We start from the raw sequence: 19,671 nt of genomic DNA on the forward strand, positions 1-19,671 counted from the left end.
CCCCCCTCCCGTTAGCCATCACTCCCCATCCTCACCTCCCCCAGCCCCAGGCAACCACGAATCTACTTTCTGTCTCCATGGATTTGCCTGTTCTGGACACTTCATCTAAACGGCATCACACGCTATGTGGCCTTTGTAATCTGGCATCTTTCAATGAGCATCATGTTTCCAAGGTTCATCTGTGCTATAGTGTGTATCCCATTTTGCACGTTTTTAAACTTTACATAAATTTTCTTACATCGTCCAAAGCCTGCAACTTGCCTGTTTTCATCAATGCTTGGTTTCTGAGATCCATCCAAGGCGAAAGACCTCTCTTTGGAGCTGCTATATGGCATTCCACTGCTGTTTATTGAGCCAACCAGCGTTCCTGTCGGTGATGCCTAGATGCTGTGTTCCCAGGGGATTCTGAGAGACGCCTCCTGGTGCCGAGAACCTCCTTCTTTATCTGTAACCCTGTGTGCCCACTGTGTGCCAGGATACAGCAGGGGATAAAAGAGACCAGAACTCCTGCCCTCCTGAAGCTGACATTCCAGTTGGAGAGACAGAGGAAACACAAGATGAATAAATAAACTATCTGCTATGTCAGGTCATGCTCAGTGCTAGGGAGGAAAAAAGCCAGAAAGAGAGATTGGGAGGTGGTGATAGGAGGTGACAGCTGAGCCAAGAGCCGAAGGAGGTGAGGGAGTGAACCTTGGAGATCTGGGAGAAGATGTTCCAAGTGTAGGGGCACAGCCTGTGCAAAAGCCCTGGGGCAGGATTGTGCCTGGTGTGTTGAATGAACAGCAAGGAGGCCCGTGTGTCTGGAGCAGAGTGAGCAAGGGGGAGAGAGGGAGGCGGGGAGGGCAGGGAGGGGCCGGGGCAGGTCGTGCAGGGCCTTGTGGGCCAAGGGGAGGACTTGAGTTTTTACCCCAAGGGAGGTGGGAGCCCTGGAGGGCTGTGGGCAGAGGATGGACGCGATGTGGCTCAGTTTACACCAGGGTAAGCGTCCTCCCCACCTCCTATGGTTGTCTCAAGGATTAAATGAGTGCGCCCAGCAGAGAGCAAGCGCCCGGGCACCCGCGGCTGCCCCATCCTTATTTGTGATCCTTATTTTTCCCGCTCCCCGGAGAGCTCACAGCTGGCCCTGGCAAGGCCGGCACACCTGGGGCCCGCCCCCCCCCCCGCCCCCCTGCCCCACCCCGGCCCCTCACTCCGCGGTGTCGCCTTCCCGGGAGGCTCGGGTTCCCGGATCCCCTTACCCAGGCGGCTCGGCTGTCGCTCCTTGGGCCGGGGGAGGGGAGGCTGCAGGAAGCGGCGGATCCGGCGGCTGTGGCCGTGGCCCCGGTGGCCGAGCTCCTCCTGCCATGGAGACCACAGCGGCCCGCGAGGCCCGGGGGGCCGAGGCCCCACGCCTGCCCGCGCCCCCGCCCTCGCCCGCCGAGCCCCCGGCTGCGTCCCCCACCCCGGCCGCGCCCCGAGCCCGCCCGCGCCTCGTCTTCCGCACGCAGCTGGCTCACGGCAGCCCCACGGGCAAGATCGAGGGCTTCACCAACGTCCGCGAGCTTTACGCCAAGATCGCCGAGGCCTTCGGGATCGCGCCCACCGAGGTGAGGCCCCCGGACCCCCAGCACCCGAGGCCCACCGGCTGACCGGGGGTATGGGTGGACCCTGGACGCCGGGACTGGGGCCCCAGAACGCCCATCTTCGGATGGAGGGGATCCCATCTCCGGATCTCAGAGACGCACCTCTCAGATCCTGGGGTGCCCATACCCGGTGGACCCCCTGCGCAAAACATGAGCACGTCTTAGGGTTAATGGATGCCTAGTTCGTCCAGGAAAACACTGGGCTGACCCAGCTAGGAGTGGACCCCAGCTCTCAGGGAAGCGCCTATGTTTCCTGGGCGCGGCTGCGGGGCTGTGTTTCCAGGCAGCCCCCTTTCAGGTGAGAAGTCAGAGGCCGCGGGGGGTCAGGGGCTGGGTTGTAGGAGCGCCTCGCAGCCCCGAGGGGGCGCCAGCAGATTTAGAACAGTCTTAAAAGATTGGGGGTGACAGGGCACCGAAGGGTTAAAAGGGGAAGTCTGGGGGGTGGGAGAGGGGGCGACCTCCTGCCCGAAGTCTCCTTCTCACCCTGCTCCCCATTCTGGGGGTCCCAATCTCCTCGCCTCCCACCCCATTCTGAGAGGATCCCATACTCTGCCATTACACGTGACTGCGATCCTGGTAGGGGATGATTGGAGTCAGTTTCGTGCCTCTGTGCGCCTTGGTTTCCCTATCAGGCCCCTGAGCCCAACCCCCGGTTGTTCTGCGCAGACGGTGGGGGATGAGGTCTGTCGTTAATTTTGGGCTCCCCCTCCCCTCGGGACAGATCTTATTCTGCACCCTAAACAGCCACAAAGTGGACATGCAGAAACTCCTGGGCGGCCAGATAGGGTTGGAGGACTTTATCTTTGCCCACGTGCGCGGCGAGACCAAAGAGGTGGAGGTCACTAAGACCGAGGACGCCCTGGGACTGACCATCACTGACAACGGGGCTGGCTATGCCTTCATCAAGGTGCCCGTGGGGGCGGGTGGCTTCCCGGGTGCCCCTCTCTGCCCCTCTCTGGTGTGAGCAGGACCTGAGAGGGGTCGCTGGGGTGGCCCTGTGAGTGACTCTGGGTCCCTGCAGAGGATCAAGGAAGGCAGCATCATCAACCGAATCGAGGCAGTGTGCGTGGGCGACAGCATTGAGGCCATCAACGACCACTCAATCGTTGGCTGCCGCCACTACGAGGTGGCCAAGATGCTCCGGGAGCTGCCCAAGTTGCAGCCTTTCACCCTGCGCCTGGTTCAGCCCAAGAGAGCCTTTGGTGAGGGCCACCTGGGGCCCAGGGGGCAGGCTGGTGGGGGGGGGCGGGGAAGCTCTTCCAGAAATTGGTCCTCTGGATGCACGGGGTGGCAAAGGGTGGGGGGGATGGGACAGGATGGAAGGTTCTAGATGCCTCTGGTGACAGGACAGGGAGCTTCTGGCACTGTATGAGGAACAGGAGGGTCATTTCTAGATTGTTATAGAGTGGGTCTGGGCATGGGGGTCGGGGGAGGCTTGGGAAGATTGGGAAAGGATGAGGAGGTATCTGGATCTATTTTGTAGCTGGTCTGGGAGCTTTTAAAGTACTGCTATGAGACTCTGGTGAGTTCTTGAGAGTGGCTCTCAAAGGGAGCTCTAGAATGGAGGTTTTCAAAGAGAAGTCTGTGACTGGTCCATGGATGAGATAAGGAGGTCCCCGTCGAAGAAGGATTCTTAACCTCAGCACTATTGACATTTGGGGCTGGATGATTGTTGTGGGGTGGTCCTGGGCACTGTCAGGTTCGACCTAACAGGTGCCAGTGTCTCCCCCGAGTTGTAACAATCAAAAGTGTCTCTAGGTATTGTCAATGTCACCAGGGGTGGGGGCAAAATCACACTTCCCACCCCGTGCCAACTGGGTTGAGAACCTTGATCTAGAATGTAGATCACCTTGTTTAGTTCAGCAGACAATTTTTTTCCATAGGTAGACTTTCTCAAGGAAGGAAGCAGGAGGCTTATTTCCATTCTGGCACAGCCTTCTTATCTCATCATGGACTGGCCCTTTGAGTCGCCCTGTCCCAGAACAAGAGGCTCTAAAGTTGCCCTGGCCCATCTGGAGGGAGGTCCCAGGAGAGTGTGACAGGATGGGGTCCTAGATCTGCCCTGGAGCAGGACAGTGAACTCTGAGAGCCATGAGCAGGTTAGAAAGAGCCAATTCTAGAGCAAGGAGCTTTCTAGATTGACCCTCTGGGCACAAGGAGAATCTTAACCAGTCTCTTCTAGAGAAAGTCATTTTGAGAGGAGGAGGGAAATTTGAGGGAAGAATGGATTCTCAAGCATGGTCCCTGAGGATTCACCCATGGACATAAGGAGGACTTTGAAGGGTAGGAAGGTTCTAGAAAGGCTCAGCTGGTGGCTTCTGAGTGTTTAGGAAGATATGGATCTGCCCAGAACACATGCACCTCCCCCACTCTGTCCCCTCCAGATATGATCGGCCAGAGGAGCCGGAGCAGCAAATGCCCCATGGAGGCAAAAGTCAGCAGCGGGAGGGAGACCCTGCGGCTTCGGTCTGGGGGGGCCGCCACCGTGGAGGAAGTGGTGAGTGGAGGGGAGAAGGGTGGACTTCAGGGTCTCTTGCACCTAGAGTTCTATCACTGACTCAGCATGACCTTGGGTAAGACCCTCTCCTTTGCCCAGCCTCAGTTTCCCTACGTGCAAAGTGGGCCCTTGTCAGTCAGGGCAGTAATGGTGGGACCAGAAGCATTGACTAATGGGTGGTCCCAGTCTGCTGTCACCTAAGGGGTGGGGGACTGGGGAGGGGGCTGGGCCGGAGGGATCCCAGGCTTCTGACCCTCTGCTTTGCTCCCTACACCCCCAGCCTAGTGAATTTGAGGAAGAGGCATCTCGGAGGGTAGATGACCTGCTGGAGAGCTACATGGGCATTCGGGACCCAGAGCTGGGTAAGGGGCCAGGGTAAGCCGGGTGGACCCTGGGGGGAGGACAGCCCACGGGGAGGAGGCAAGGGTCCCAGGGGAAGCTGGCGTCCCCCCAGGGAGCGCCCTCACCCACTTCCCCTCGGCTCGGCCTGCAGCGTCCACCATGGTGGAGACATCCAAGAAGACAGTGAGTGTCCAGGAGTTTGCACGCCATTTAGACTCCGTCTTGGGCGAGTTCGCCTTCCCGGACGAGTTTGTGGTGGAGGTGTGGGCCGCCATCGGCGAGGCCAGGGAGGCCTGTGGCTAGTCTGCCCCGGGGCCGAGCGCAGCCCCAGCCCGGAGCCCAGCCCCCTGCCCCAGCCCTCCCGGCCAGTTCCCCAAGCCCAGCCCTGCTCTGGAGTCCAGAAGCCCAGATCTGAGACCCAGCCCTGCTCTAGAACCCAGCTCAGCTCAGAGACCAAGCCCAGATCTGAGACTGGCATCACCTCTAGAACCCACACCAGTTTTGAGAGAGAGTCCAGCCCTGAGACTCGGCCATGCTCTAGAACCCAGCTCAGCTTGGAGACCAAGCCCAGATCTGAGACTGGTATCACCTCTAGAACCCATGCCAGTTTTGAGACCAAGCCCAGCCCTGAGACTCGGCCATGCTCTAGAACCCAGCCCAGCTCAGAGACCAAGCCCAGATCTGAGACCCAGCCCTGCCCTAGAACCCAGCTCAGCTCGGAGACCAAGCTCCCCTCTAGAGCCAAGGCCAGCTCTGAGACCAAGTTCACCTCTAGAACCCATACCAGTTTTGAGACCAAGCCCAGCTCTGAGACCAAGCCCTCCTCTGGAACCCAGGCCAGCTCTGAGGTCCAGTTCATCACTAGAACCCAATCCAGTTCTGAGATGAAACCCAGATCCAGAACCCAGCTCTCCTCTAGAACCCAGGACAGCTCTGAGGCTAAGCTGAGCTCTGATATAAAGTCAAGTTTGGGAACCCAGACAAGTTTTAAGAGCCACCCCAGCTCTGAAATCAAACCTAGTTCTGAAAGCCAGGCCAGCTTTATGACCCAGCCCTGCCTTAAAACTCGACCCAACTCTGGAACGCAAGACAGCTCCATGACCCAGCTGTACCTGGACACCTGGTCTAGCTCAGAAACGCCAGTTAGTTCTGGAACCCAGGTGAGACTCAAGAAGCAGCCCAGTTCCAGAAGCCACATCAGCTCAGGATTCAAAGACAGTTCCCAAACCCAACCCTATTGTCATGCCCAGACCAGCTCAGGAACCCAGATGCATGCTGCAGAGCAGCCCAGGTCCAGACCCCACCCCCATACTAGGGCCCAGTCCAGCTCCAGTGATGAGTCCAGCTCAGAGACTGAGCCCAGCTCTAGACCCCAGACTAGTGCAACAAGCAGGCCTGTCTCCAGAATTCAGACAAGCTCTGGACCCCCATCCATCCCTGGGGCAAGGCCCGCCTCCAGAGCGCCACTTGATGCCAAGCCCCGCCCTCACTGCAGAACACAGAGCAGCTCTAGAACGTCATCCAGCTCTGGGACCCAGACAGACTTCAAGGCTTGGCCGATTTCCAGAGTTCAGTCTAGCTCAGGCACCCCACCCAGCTCCAGAACTCAGCTCAGTTCTAGAGAACAGGCTGGCTCTGAAATCCCATCCAGCTCTAAAACACAGTCAACTGCTGAGACCCACTTGAGTTCCAGAATCCAACTAGAGTCTGGTCCTGGGACCCAGACCAATGCAGCAATAGACTTAAGCTCCACAGCTCTGTCGAGCTCTGAGAGCAGGCCCAGCTCCAGGACCCAGCCCTGCCTGGGAGCTCAAAAAACCTCTGGGACCCAGCTCATCTCAGAAACCCTGCCAAGCTCTAGAAAGCAACTCCAGACCACGCCCCCAGGCAGCTCTGGTATTGAGCCGGACTTTGGGAGACAGACCAGCTCTGGAACTCAGCTCATCTCTAGAGCCCAGCCCAGCTCTGGGACCCAGACAAGTTCAATAATTCAGCCCAGCTCTGGAGCCCAGTTCAGCTCCAGAACACAGCCCAGCTCCACAATTCAGTTCAGCTCGGAGATAACACCCAGCTCTGAAACCCAGACCAGTTCAAGAATACAGCCCAGCTCTGGAACCCAACCCAGCTCCAGAACGCAGACCAGTTCTGGAACCCAGCTCATCTCTGAGACCCAGCCCAGTGCGACAATGCAGCCCCTCGCTGGAGTCCACCTCATTTCTGGAACCCAAACCAGCTCCAGAACCCATACCAGTTCTGGAACCCAGCTCAACTCTGAGACCCAGCCCAGCTCTGGGACCCAGACCAGTGCAAGAATTCAGCCCAGCTCTGGAGCCCAGCTCTGCTCCAGAACCCAGTTCAGCTCTAGAATTCAGTTCATATCTGAGACTCACCACAGCTCTGAAACCCAGACCAGTTCAAGAACCCAGCCCAGCTCTGGAATCCACCTCAGTTCCAGAACCGAATCTGTTTCTGAAACCCAATCCAGCTCCAGAAGCCAGACCAGCTCAAGAATCCAGCTCAGCTCTAGAAATGGGCTCCGCCCACAGACCCCTGGCCTTGACCCCAGAACCCAGCCTGATCCCACTCCCCCAGCCCGACCTCAACACCCAGGCCCACCACCCAGAGCCCCACCTCCAGGTCCTAGGAGGGTCTCTCACCCTCAGCCCCATGATCTGGTTCAAGGAGCCCAGGCCGATACTGGCCCAGGCCGAAGCCCATCCACTTCTGCCCTGGTGCCACAGCCGTGGTCCCCCTCCGCCCCGCAGAAACCAGCCCTTCCCCCCAAGCCCCAGCTGGGACCCCAGAAGTCCACCCTGCCCACCAAATCTGTCATCCCTAGTTCTGCCACCAGGGCGGCCCTCCTGCATTCCCAGCCCCCTGAACCCTCAGCTCGGGGGCCTGCCCCCTCCGCCATGCTCAGGGAGCCAGGACCGGCTCCGCAGGCGTCAGAGCCCTTCCCCTACCATGGGGGGCTATAGCTTGGGGGTGACATACTTGTGGCCCCCATGCCCTCTCCTGCCCCTCCCAGCCTGGGTCCCCCAGAAGCAGCAGGTGACCTCATTCCCCCACAGGCGGGGTGGGGGGGGTGAGGGAGGGTGGACACAGGGGCTTCGGTTTCACCTGGGCCTGGCTCTGGGAGCTGTAAGCAGATCCCAGGTCTGTGGAGGGGAGGCGGGGTGGGGGGAGGAAGTGGGGGCAGGAGGCGGTTTCCTCCTCATGTACCTTGAGGGCTCATGGGGAATAAAGGCACCTCCCACCCCTGCAGCCTGGTGTGTCGTTTTTGGGGGATGTTTGGGGGAGAGCAGAGGAAGGGGCAGGCGTGAGGGTCTGGGGGGCTGACATGACAACACTGGATGCTTCTTACGTGGCTATGATGTGCCAGGCACGTTGTTAAGTGCTAAGTGTGCAGGTGCTCATGGACCTGCAGACACACGGTGCTCTATACAAGCTCAGTCGTTCGGCCATTCCGTCTGCCTTTATTGAGCACCTACTATGGGCCAGGAGCTGCTTGTTCAAGGCATGGGGAGTCTGAAGGGCTGAGCGAATAGATGGCTAAACCACAAGCTTATGAGGGAGTGCGCCCCATCTTTCGTGGAGGAAGCAGGCGTGTACCCCATGGTCTCCGTGTGTCTTGCCCTCTCTTTTCCTCACCTGCAAAATGGGTTTAATCCCAGAACCCTCTCCTAGGGGCTGTAGGGAGGCTTCCAGGAGATCCAAGCTGTAATGTGCTTAGGGAAGACTCAATAAAGGAAGTGGGGAGAGGAGCTGGAAGCCAGCCCAACCTCTTGGGGCTTCCGCAGTCCCCCAGTCCTGCTAGGCTGCCACACGGTTGGATAGGAATATTGATACAAGAAACTTCAATAATTGACAATTTCAGAGCCAAAAGAGATTATATTTTGGCAAGAGAGGGAGTCTCTTGCCCGTTCTCATTCAACCTTTTCTAGACAGAGCCTTCTCAAATTGGGTTGTCGAAGGGAATCAACTGTACCCCAGTAAGTAGGTCATATTCAGGGGTCAGAGTCCCCCATTTCTGGAGGATTTCTGCAAGGGGAGGCTTACAAGTCTGCTTTCCTCCAGACACCATACCAGCATCGCCCACACCCTTCCTGGGATTCGGAGGGGCCTCTGAGTGGGGAGGGGGCTGAGAGAGGGGAGGAGCTTTGGAAAGGGGAGTCAGGGAAGAGTTCGAGGGTCCCCAGGGATGATGGAAGACAGCACACAATCCTGCCGCTCAAACTGTCCATCCTGCACTCCTGGCTCCTGGACTTCCGAACAGGCAGATGCGACTGACAGGGAGGATGAAGGTTTGATGGGGGACATGCTGGCAGGGTGCTCTGTCCTTCCAGAGCTGCCCCCGACGTCCAGCCCTGGCCCTACTGCATCGTGGACCTGCGGGTGAGCTGGGGTTGCAGGGAGAGCGACCTGGACCCGGTACTGAGGCGAGGGTGGAGGCGCCGGATCACCGCCCGGCGAAACAGGATGTACACCCAGGGGTCGAGGATCTGGTTCCAGGTGGCCACGCGCAGGTAGATAAGCAGCTGCTGCTCGGTGGCTCGGGACAGCTGCCCGGTCGGGCTCATGGCAGGTGGGCTCCGCAGCACCGTCTGGGCGATAAAGACCTGTGGGGGGAGGGGTGTGTGTGTGTGTGTGTGTGTGTGTGTGTGGCCAGAGCGGTCAGCCGGGGGCCAGGCCGGCCACCAGCCCTGCCCTCCACCAGCACCTGCCCGGGCCACCTGCCATCCGCCGAGATCCTGTGCCAATTCTGTCCCCGAGGTGCTGTGTGACCTCGGGAGAGCTGCCTGACCTCTCTGAGCTTCAGCTGATGTGGCCGAAAAATAGCACACTTTTCCTGCTCCTCTCCTGGGCACAATTAAACGTGGTGGACAAGAGGACTTGCACACGTGAGCAGGTGGAATCACTGTGACTGCCAGTTTCCTTATTCTATCAAACATCTATATTGTACACAAATTTTATAATATAATATCAAATTATGGTATAAAATTGTATATTAAATAATTAAATTTTATGTCATTTATTTTATTTTAAGTCAGTTTATATTATATTAAAATTTATAGTTTATAAAATTTTATGACAAATAATTTTATGTTAAATTCTTATATTAAATCACTTTAATATATTTTATTAAATATTGGATTTTATATTTAATATTATACAATATGTAATGTAATAAGGTATTTACAGATTATCATAGAATATAATTAGTTACCTAATAATTAATATATTGTTAATTATAACTATTATATAAGTTATGTTATATATATTATATAGTATTTAAAATTATATATGTAATTATATAATATATAACATAATTATAAGGATGTGACTATAAATTACATGATTGATATAATTATTAAGTATTAATTAATAATATGTAATTATAGCTATATGTTATATAGTATTTAACAATTATATAATATATATTATATGATTGATATATTATTAAGTATGAATGAATAATATATAACTATAGTTATATGTTATATAGTATTTAACAATTATATAATATATAACTATATATTATATAATGATTGATATAATTGTTAAATATTAAGTAATAATATGTAATTACAGTTATATGTTATACAGTATTTAACAATTATATGATTGATATAATTATTAAGTATTAATTCTAATATAATATAATTAATTGTAATTATTATATTTCATAATTATAATCAAATTTATACTATATTTAATATAATTATATTCATATTGTATTGCATGTATTATATTAAAATAAATTTTTTTCTTTTTTTTTGGCTGCGCCGTACAGCTTGTGGGATCTTAGTTCCCTGACCAGGGATTGAACCTGTGCCCTCAGCAGTGAAAGTGCAGAGTCCTAACCACTGGACCGCTAGGAAATTCCCCATAAATTATTATTTTAAAATTGTTTCCTGAGCACCTACAGTGTGCTGGGCAATTCTGGGGACACTGCAGTGGCCAAGACAGACCCAGGTCCCACTTGCACAGGCTCACAGGCTCACAGCCCCATTAGGACATGTGACCAAGTTGTTGCAGCTTGGCGGTGGGAGTGGGGGTGACCTAGCAGTGATGGAGGCACTGTTGGAGCCCAGAGTAGGAGCCTGACCGGGCTTGGGAGAGGTAACCAGATGGCGAATAGGAGTTTCCCAGATGAGTTTGAAGGAAGTGTCTGTGGGCCTTTCTTCTGGGACAATAGGGAGCTATGGGAGGTTTTAGAGCAGGAGTTGGCTCGTGGGCCAAATCTGGCCTGCCACCTGTTTTTGTTTTGCTTTGTTTGCTTTATTTTTGCCTTTTTGGTTTGTTTTGTTGTTTTGCTAAGAATGTTTTTACATGTGTCAATGGTGAGAGAAAAAAAATAGAAAGTATATTTTGGGGGTTTTTTAATTTAAAAAAATTTTTATTTTTATTTTTTATTTTTTGGCCGTGCCACACAGCATGCTCGACTAGGGATCGAACCCGCAACCCCTGCAGTGGAAGTACAGAGTCTTAACCACTGGGCCACCAGGGTAGTGGCCTAGAAAGCATATTTTGTGACGTGACAATGACATGAAATTCAAATTTCAGAGTCCGTAAATGAAGTCCTACTGGTGCACAGCCGTGCCCGTTTGTTTCCATGTAGCTTTCATGCCACAGCAGCAGAGCTGCGTTGTTGTCACAGAGACTGTGTTTAAAGGGTTTACTATACGGCCTTTTAGGAAAAATTTTGCTGCCAAAGGGGACCAGGAATCGTTTAATGATTCAATGATTCTACCTAGGATGCCTTCTTGGTTTTTACCTAACAGTTCAACCCCTATTTAGAGCAGGGCAGGGCTCATCCTGGGTATTTCAAGAGAGTCAAGGCTGGAGGGCAGGGAGACAGAAGAGGCTGAGGCAGATCCTTCTCAGGGACTTTTTGGTGAAGGTGACATTTGAGGAAAGCCATGGAGGAGTGAGGGAGTGATCCATGTGGAGATCTGGGGTAGGGGGAAGCATTCCAGGCAGAGGGTACAGCCCAGTGCAAAGGTCCTGGGGCAGGACCGGGCCTGGCATGTTGGAGGAACAGCCAGGAGGCCCATGTGTCTGGAGCAGAGTGAGCGAGGCGGAGAGAGGGAGGTGGGGGGGCAGGGAGGGGACAGGGCAGGTAGTGCAGGGCCTTGTGGGTGGCAGGGAGGACTTGGATTTTTACCCTGAGGGAGGTGGGAGCCCTGGAGGGCTGTGGGCAGAGGGGGGGACCTGACTCAGGTGTTCACAGGCACCCTCTAGATGCTGCCCGATAAATAATAATGATAATAATTATAAGTGAATATAGAAATGGGCTCAGCTCGACACAGATGTAGAGAATAAACGTATGGACACCAAGGGGGGAAAGTGGCGGGGTGGGGCGGTGGTGGTGGGATGAATTGGGAGATTGGGATTGACATATATACACTAATATGTATAAAATAGATAACTAATAAGAACCTCCTGTATAAAATAAATAAAATAAAATTCAAAAATTCAAAAAAAAAAAAAAGAAATGGCCTCAGCTCTATGAGACCAGGCCTGGGAGGGACACCCCAGGTACAGAACAGAAGCACATTTCTCAGCCAGAAGCATCATCTGGTAACTGCCACTCCCCTGGGACCCATCAGCGCCTGCAGCTTCACGTATCACAAAAAAATTTATGTTCCTTTCTTTTTTTTCTCCCACCATTGACACACGTAAAAACATTCTTAGCAAAACAAAGCAAACCAAATTTGCAATCTTCCTATCCCACAGGTTTAGTTTTTGTTTTAGCCTTTATCACTTCCTAATATCTACCATTTCACTTATTTATATACTATGTTTATTTTCTGTCTTCCTCATGACCTAAGAGTTCCAGGAAGTCACTCAGTTTTGTCAGTTTTGTTCCCTGTGCAGTGCCTAGACCAGAGCCAGCAACACACTCATTGCTCAATAAATGTTTGTTGAAGGAACAAATGAATAAATGAGTTCATGTCATCATCCTGACAGTCACTCTGAGAGGCTGGCACCTTTTTAGTCATCCCCATAATAAGAGGAGATTGAGCCTGGAGGAGGGAAACCCGTAGTCAGAGTCACATGATAAGTCCTTGTTGGATGTGGGCTGGAAACCAAGTATCTGATTCCAGTCTCCAGACTTGTCCCCATCCAGTCAGAAATGGAAAAATAACCACTCCAAGCGGCCAATTACATCAATCAGTGGAAGGACTTCAGCAAGCTCCCCTGACTCAGGGAAGATCTGTGCAAGGCTAGGGTCCAGCCCAGAACTAGGCACAAAGTAGAAATGATTCAGTAATTGTACCTGGAATGTCCTCCCTGCTTTTCTCTGGCAGGTAAACTCCTCTTCATCCTTCAAAACCCCAGCTCCAATGCCCCTCTTCCAGAAAGCCTTCCCTGATATCCCAGGGAGAGCCTGGGAGCCCTTCCCTGGGCATCTCAGTCCCAGGACACTGCCTCTGCCCCAGCCCCCAGTTTGGGATTATCTGTGTCTTGCTCATGGGTTCCTCAAGGAAGGACCCTTGAACACTGGGGTCACGCCCACATTTTCTTGGGCGGACGAGAACCTGAGGGTTATGAATTCATTCGGGAGGAACCGAGGCCCTGTCACCAAGGGTGGGCGGGAGACCCCGGCAGCCCCTGCCCCCGCCACTCACCAGCAGCGGCATCCAGCAGATGCTGGCCACCACCATGATGCCCGTGAGCTGAGCCATCATCTCGACCTCGCAGTCCCGTGGGCGCTGCTGGGCGGCCTCCTGCCCGTGGTAGACGTGGCACAGGGTGGCCACGCTGATCGTGTTGAGCAGGAAGGACAGCCCCACCGAGAGGCTGCCGAGGAGGGTGAAGAGCAAACCGAAGGCCACGTCCCCCGGCTCGGCACCGAGCGTGAGGAAGCACCAGGAGCCCGGGTACTGCACGGTGTAGCGACCCACGCCCAGCAGGGGCAGCAGGCCCAGCGCCAGCGCGGCAGCCCACACCAGCCCCACCGTGGTCCAGGCCCGGCGCTGCGAGGCGGCTGCGGGCCGTGAGAAGGGCCGGGTGATGCCCAGGTAACGCTCCGAGGCCATGGCGGCCCCCAGCAGCAGCGGGCACAGGCCAAAAAAGACCATGATGACTCCCATGAAGCGGCAGAGGTTGCAACCTGGGTCCACGGACTGCCAGTCCAAGAGGGCGGCGTGCTGGGACACCACGATGGTGCCAGTGACCAGCAGCCCCATGAAGTCGGTGATGACCAGGCCGCAGAGGAAGGTCAGGAAGGAGGATCGCGCATGGGAGCTGCCCTGCCGCGCACTCACCAGCACGCTCAACGCCAGCAGGTTGGAGGCCAGGCCCACCAGGCAGAAGGAGGCCGCGAACCAGGGGGAGGCGATCAGGCGCCGTTCCTCCAGCGTGATGTTTGTTGGCCGCAAACAGGGCCCCAGAGAACTGCCATTGGGCCACATGGCGCCAGAGCGGAGTGGGGAGGGTCACCACCCCATCAGGCCAAGGCTGCAGGTGGGGCGGACTGGCACTGGCTCAGGCACACCTGGGGAGGGGGGTGGCGGAAGAGAAGATTTGCTGGTGATTCATTCTGCATTTTAGTCTGAGCAGCCCTGGTGAACTCCTACACAACCTTCAATGCCCCAGCTCAAATATCCCCTCCTATAGGAAGCCTTTCCTGACCTATCTCACTCCCCACTCAGTAAGTATTACTATTACTACTATGACTAGCTCCAGCCCTGTCCTGCCCAGGGTCAGTGACCCTCAAGGGTGAGGATCAGTTCTATCTCCTCTGGGAACCCTGATAAGACACCAGTTAGTATTTGCCAGGTCTCAGAGAAGGGCTGAGAAGCCCCAGTTTGAACTCCAGCCCTGGTACCCACTGTGTGACCCCAGGCAAATGATTTCTTCTCTCTAAACTTCCATTTCCCTGCTGGTCATCCATCTGAGCCCTTGGTGGACTGCAGAATCCAGAACAGATTTCAGCTATTGTAAAACAGGACACAACCAGTGTGGGGAGGGCGGCTGGCTGGTGGCCAGAGGTCGCTGGTTCTCGAGCGGGCTCCAAGGTCAGCCTTGTGGGTCACAATTTCTCATGAAATTGTGGGGGAGGCCCGGCCCCATTGGTGTTTTAGGGAGAGCCTTCCTCACATGTTGGAATCATGTAGATTCTTTTTTTCCCCCCATTTTCATTTAATAAGAAATAAACCGGGGCTTCCCTGGTGGCGCAGTGGTTGAGAATCTGCCTGCCAATGCAGGGGACACGGGTTCAAGCCCTGGTCTGGGAAGATCCCACATGCCGCGGAGCAGCTGGGCCCGTGAGCCACAATTACCAAGCCTGTGTGTCTGGAGCCTGTGCTCCGCAACAAGAGAGGCTGCGATAGTGAGAGGCCCGCGCACCGCGATGAAGAGTGGCCCCCGCTTGCCGCAGCTAGAGAAAGCCCTCGCACAGAAACGAAGACCCAACACAGCCATAAATAAAAATAAAATAAAATAAAATAAAAATAAATAAAAATTGGGCTTCCCTGGTGGCGCAGTGGTTGGGAGTCTGCCTGCCAGTGCAGGGGACACGGGTTCGAGCCCTGATCTGGGAAGATCCCACATGCCGCGGAGCACCTAGGCCCGTGTGCCACAATTGCTGAGCCTGCGCGTCCGGAGCCTGTGCTCCGCAACGAGAGGCCGCGACGGTGAGAGGCCCATGCACCGCGATGAGGAGTGGCCCCCGCTTGCCGCAGCTAGAGAAAGCCCTCGCACAGAAACGAAGACCCAACACAGCCATAAATAAAAATAAAATAAAATAAAATAAAAATAAATAAAAATTAAAAAAAGAAATAAACCCAGAAATCCAGTTCCATCTGGGAGCAAAACTCAGGTCATTTGGAGCAACAGGATCCCCAGGGACAGGCTATAAACAATAGGAGGAGGGTAATGGGCTATAAACTACCCTGTGTGGGGCTGGGGGAGAAAACTGGAGAGACATGTAGGTCTGACTGCCTCGGGTGTGGACGAATCAGCCAGATATGGGGACGCTGAGTAGAAATAAAATGAGACCATTCAATAAGCCAACTTCCAGGGGCTTCCCTGGTAGCCCAGTGGGTAAGACTCCGCGCTCCCAATGCAGGGGGCCTGGGTTCAGTCCCTGGTCGGGGAACTAGATCCCATATGCATGCCGCAACTAAAGGGTTACATGCCACAACTAAGAGTCCACATGCCACAACTAAGAAGTCTGCATGCTGCAACTAAGAAGTCCGCATGCCGCAACTATTCCCCAAAAGGACACAGCAGGGAGGGCATAAAGTCACCCAGGGGGCCGGCACCCCACCCTGGGTGCACAGCACGAGCCATCCTTGTGCTGGCAGGGAGGGGGCACTGGGCGGCAGGATCAGAGTGGGCAAAGGTGGGGAGGCAGGACCATAGGAGGCACAGATGGCCCAGGCAGTTAAAGATCAGAAAGGTCCTCTTATGATCCCCATTTTGCAAAGGCAGGGAACCTGAGGCACAGAGAGGTTAAATAACTAATCCAAAGTCACACAGCCTAGCCGGGGTGGATCTGAGATTTAAACTTGGGCCTCGTTACATACAAATGTGTGTAATTGAGTCAAAGCCCTGCCAGTCAGGTGGAGGCTGGTGGGAGGTGGGTGTGGAGCGTCACCATCATTGGAATTTTCCTTGATGAAAAACAGATAGAATTTTTCTAGGGAATTCCCTGGCGGCCCAGTGGTTAAGACTCCGAGCTTTCACTGCAGAGGGCATGGGTTCGGTCCCTGGTCAGGGAACTAAGATCCTGCAAGCTGTGCAGCTCAACCAAACAAGACAAACAAAAAACACACCAACCAACCAACCAAACAACAAAAAGGGATAGAATTTTTCTAAAAAGTTGGTCAGACTGGATTCGAATCCACGAACCCTCTTTGCCCCGCTCTGAGTCTCAGTCTCCCTTCCTATAAAATGGGGCGGATGATGAGAACGATTTCGTCTGTGCCCAGGGCTAAGCCCATGTAGGCGCTGCATTCGTGCTGGCCCTGGGCCCGTGCCTGTGACCTGGCCTCAGCAGTGAGCGTGCTCAGCTACCCCCTCACTCCCCATCTCATTAATTCAGCTCAGCAGCTCCTTATCGAGCCTCATAAATTATCCAGCTCCCGATGGCCAGCTCCACAGAGCTTCCCTCCCAGGCTGAGAGCCAAGGCCACTGCCACTTCGATGGGGGCGGGGCCTGGAGAGGGAAACCAGAACCCCAGAGGGGTGGGGGCGTTCCACGGTGCTCGGCCATCTGAGCCGTCCACTCCCGGGCAGGGGTGTGCTGTTTGCCATCTCAGATTTGGCCTGCACTCGGATTCCCCCTGGGGCGGGGCGCTTGCTCCCTCCCTCCCTTGAGAGCTGGTATGCGCTGTTTCTAAACATTCCTGGGGACTCGGGCTGTGCCTGCGGTCACTGCCCCTGCCTCAGCCCTGAGTGACCGCCAGCTCCTCCCGGGTCTCATGGTCCCCTGGTTCCCCACCTTGCGTGGGAGCTTATGCACCCGGGGACACACACCTCGTGTCTGCCTCGTCTCCCATGTCTGGGAACAAACCTGTGGCCCAGGGCCTTTGGCCTGGGGGAGGCTGGAAACTGGCACCACTCCCTCTGGCCCCAGCCGGCGGTTTCCAGTCCCCCCGAGGGGTTCAGGTGAGAGCGGCCAGCTCAAGTTCCCCAGGCAAGCGGGCCAGAGGGGCACCTGGTGAGGCCTCCCTTCCCCTCCCACATTGGCCAGGAGGGCTGGCAGGGCCCCCACCCTGCAGGGGACCGTGCTCTTCCCAGCCCGAGGTCCATAAGCACCACTGTGTGGCCCTTGGGGAAAGTGCTCTCCTTCTCTGTGCCTCAAGAGAAACATGCACCCCAGATTTGCTGGACAAACCCAGGATTCCATGGCCCGAGAGTGGGGAGGTTTGGACTTTGAAGGTCCAGGGTTCTGGAATTCTAATGAGTTCCCAGTTCTGGAAGCTGAAGGCCCCAAGAATCTAGAATTTCAAGGGGCTGACGTTCCAGAACTTTGATGGGAATTTGGTTGGGTCCTGGGTTCCAGAAATCTCTCTCTCGGGTCCTGGCTCCTCTCTGGAGGATGGACTTTCACTGCTCCCTCAGCCTCCCTCGGTGAGGCTGGGAGGGATCTACTCACCGCTGTCCCAGAGGCCTGTGCACTGGGTTGGGCTCGGGCACCAGGCTGGTCCTCCCTCCGCCCACTATGGTGGCCCCGATGGAATGTGGCCTTTGGTTCCCAAGGGCCAGGCCCCTCCTCTGCCTGATGGTCCGTCATCACCTGCCCCATTCTTCTCCTCCTGCTCCTGTGATCCATCCGTCTTTCAACAAGTCCCTCTTCCTCTTGACACGCCACCACCTGGCCTGCCCCGCCTGCCTGTCCTCACGCCATGGACCCACCCAGCCTCCCCCAGGGGTGACGGTGACCTCAGACAAACTCGGACTGGAGCCCGCAATCTGCCACTGCCCAGCTGGGGGCTCGACCTTGCTGAGTCTCAGTTTCCCCCTCTGTGAAATGGGGATAACAAGGACACCGACTCGCCTGCTGGCATTCTGGCTGGTCTTCCCAGGCCTGACCTGCTCCTGCCACCGAGACTTTGCCTCCGCTGTGCCCCCCCCATCCCCACCCCGCCTGGTGCACCCTTCCTGCTTCCTGGCTGTGCTCACAGCTCGTCTCCTGGCTGCGTGCATGGGGCAGCCAGGTGGGAGCCCTGATGCTCTGTGTGACCTTGGCTCACTTCCACATTTCCTAAGTCCTTTAGTGCTGCCCAGGTGACCAACGACGATGTCCTCTGGCATGAAAGTGCAGGGACCAGGCCAATCTCTGCATCATTTCCTGCCCTTACCCGATGCAGACCTGCACGCCTGAGGGCGTGGACCCCCTCCACGCCCTTGTGCAGCCACAGATGCCCACACAGACACAAACGCATACATGCAGGGCCACTGTCAGTCCCCAGGCCCGCCCCTGCCTTCCCCCACCACAAGACTCAATTTCCGGGATCTTTTCCTGTTGGTGACAGCAGCCAGGCCCCCACCCCAGAGACATCACAGTCAGCCTGTCAGGGCTGGAGCTGAGCCTTGGCCCGGACTCACACAGTCCCTCCCTCTGAGCCTCAGTTTCCTTATCTGTCCAGTGGGCGTCACCCAGCACCGGCGGGGGACGGATGGGTGATGAAGGGACAGGACCCAGGCCAGGCGGCAGTGGTTAATGATGGGCACAACTCTGAGTGTGCACACAGACACACAACCAACCAGACGTGTGCTCACACTCACAGCCACACCCAGCACCCTGGCACCCTCTCCGGCTGTGGTGGCACCACAGGACACGGAGTGGCCGGGCACAGACCCAGCGAAACCCACACACAAAGCACATCCTCCGCCACACTGGCCACAGAGGCACACGCAGGTGCCCAGGGCCGGTAGCACTCCAGGCACGGGACCCAAGCTCACCAATGCCCCGGAACACCCAGCACCTGGCAACTGTCACCGCCCACGGTGAAACACCCACAGCAGGGCGGTTCACTGCAGGATACACCCAAGCCACACCTGCCCACTCTCATGCCCCGCCCCTAACCTGATAGCCAATTGTCCTCAGCAGGCGATGGTCGATGGGGCGTGCAGGAGTAGCCAGCCGCACAGTCGTGTCCCGGCGGACCTGCGGGTGCCGGGCTGGAGGGGGGCGTGCGGAAGCGGAAGCAGGGTGGCCCTGCCTCCGGGGCCCCTGGGGAAACTGAGTCACGGCGGGAGGACCACGCCGAGGACCCCGGCACTGCCACGTCGCGGCGGGACACAGATGGAGGGTGGGGCGGCGCGGGGTCCCGGGCCGCGGGAGGGGCGGCGAGGTCCCCTCCCGGCCTGGAGGGGGTTCGGCGGGGGCTAAAAATAGCCCGGGGCTGGGGCTCCGCTCTGCGGCCGGCGCCTGTCTCTGCTAGTGTCTGGCTCAATCTCTCTGTCTTTCGGTCTGTCTCCCATCAGCCCCTCCCGCCCGGCGCTGGCCACGCCCCTCCCGCCCGGGCCTGGCTGATGAGGGTCAGTGGGCGCCCCCCAGCGCCGCGGGGAGACCGCGAGGCCTCCTGGGGGAGGGGGCGCCCATGGGACCCCAGGGCCGTAGGGGCAGGGGCGGTGGCGTGGGTGGCCGGTGCCCTCTCGGGAGCCTCCGCCCGCTCCCCTCCCCTCCCCCAAGCCCGCCCCAGCCAGGTCCCCTCCCGGCGCTCCGGCCGTCAGGCCCAGTGTTAT

General features: G+C 55.9%; 2 protein-coding genes across 5 annotated transcripts; one reads left to right on the forward strand and one right to left on the reverse strand.

Annotated features, from left to right (window-relative positions):
* The first annotated feature begins 1,343 nt into the window (after positions 1-1,343).
* Positions 1,344-7,564, forward strand: GIPC3 (GIPC PDZ domain containing family member 3). Of its 2 annotated transcripts, none has more exons than XM_059919899.1 (6): positions 1,344-1,586; positions 2,344-2,529; positions 2,644-2,824; positions 4,007-4,119; positions 4,400-4,494; positions 4,613-7,564. In XM_059919899.1, exons 1-6 carry the CDS (start codon positions 1,344-1,346, stop codon positions 7,437-7,439), a joined length of 3,645 nt encoding a protein of 1,214 aa, XP_059775882.1. In that variant the 3' UTR covers positions 7,440-7,564. The 2 variants fall into 2 exon arrangements, with proteins under 2 accessions (XP_059775882.1, XP_059775883.1); XM_059919900.1 differs by having other exon boundaries at positions 4,400-4,481; positions 4,613-4,849.
* A 768-nt stretch (positions 7,565-8,332) lies between these two features.
* On the reverse strand, positions 8,333-19,487 carry TBXA2R (thromboxane A2 receptor). Of its 3 annotated transcripts, none has more exons than XM_059919902.1 (3): positions 19,010-19,487; positions 13,098-13,966; positions 8,333-9,080 (listed from the first exon to the last, which is right to left on the reverse strand). In XM_059919902.1, the coding sequence occupies exons 2-3, from the start codon at positions 13,881-13,883 to the stop codon at positions 8,835-8,837; spliced, it is 1,032 nt and encodes a 343-aa protein (XP_059775885.1). In that variant the 5' UTR covers positions 13,884-13,966; positions 19,010-19,487; the 3' UTR covers positions 8,333-8,834. The 3 variants fall into 3 exon arrangements, with proteins under 3 accessions (XP_059775885.1, XP_059775886.1, XP_059775887.1); XM_059919903.1 differs by lacking the exon at positions 19,010-19,487 and adding an exon at positions 17,576-17,745; XM_059919904.1 differs by lacking the exon at positions 19,010-19,487 and adding an exon at positions 16,954-17,012.
* Positions 19,488-19,671: the final 184 nt, after the last annotated feature.

Source organism: Balaenoptera ricei, chromosome 3 (assembly GCF_028023285.1).
Source record: "Balaenoptera ricei isolate mBalRic1 chromosome 3, mBalRic1.hap2, whole genome shotgun sequence".
NCBI lineage: Eukaryota > Metazoa > Chordata > Mammalia > Artiodactyla > Balaenopteridae > Balaenoptera > Balaenoptera ricei.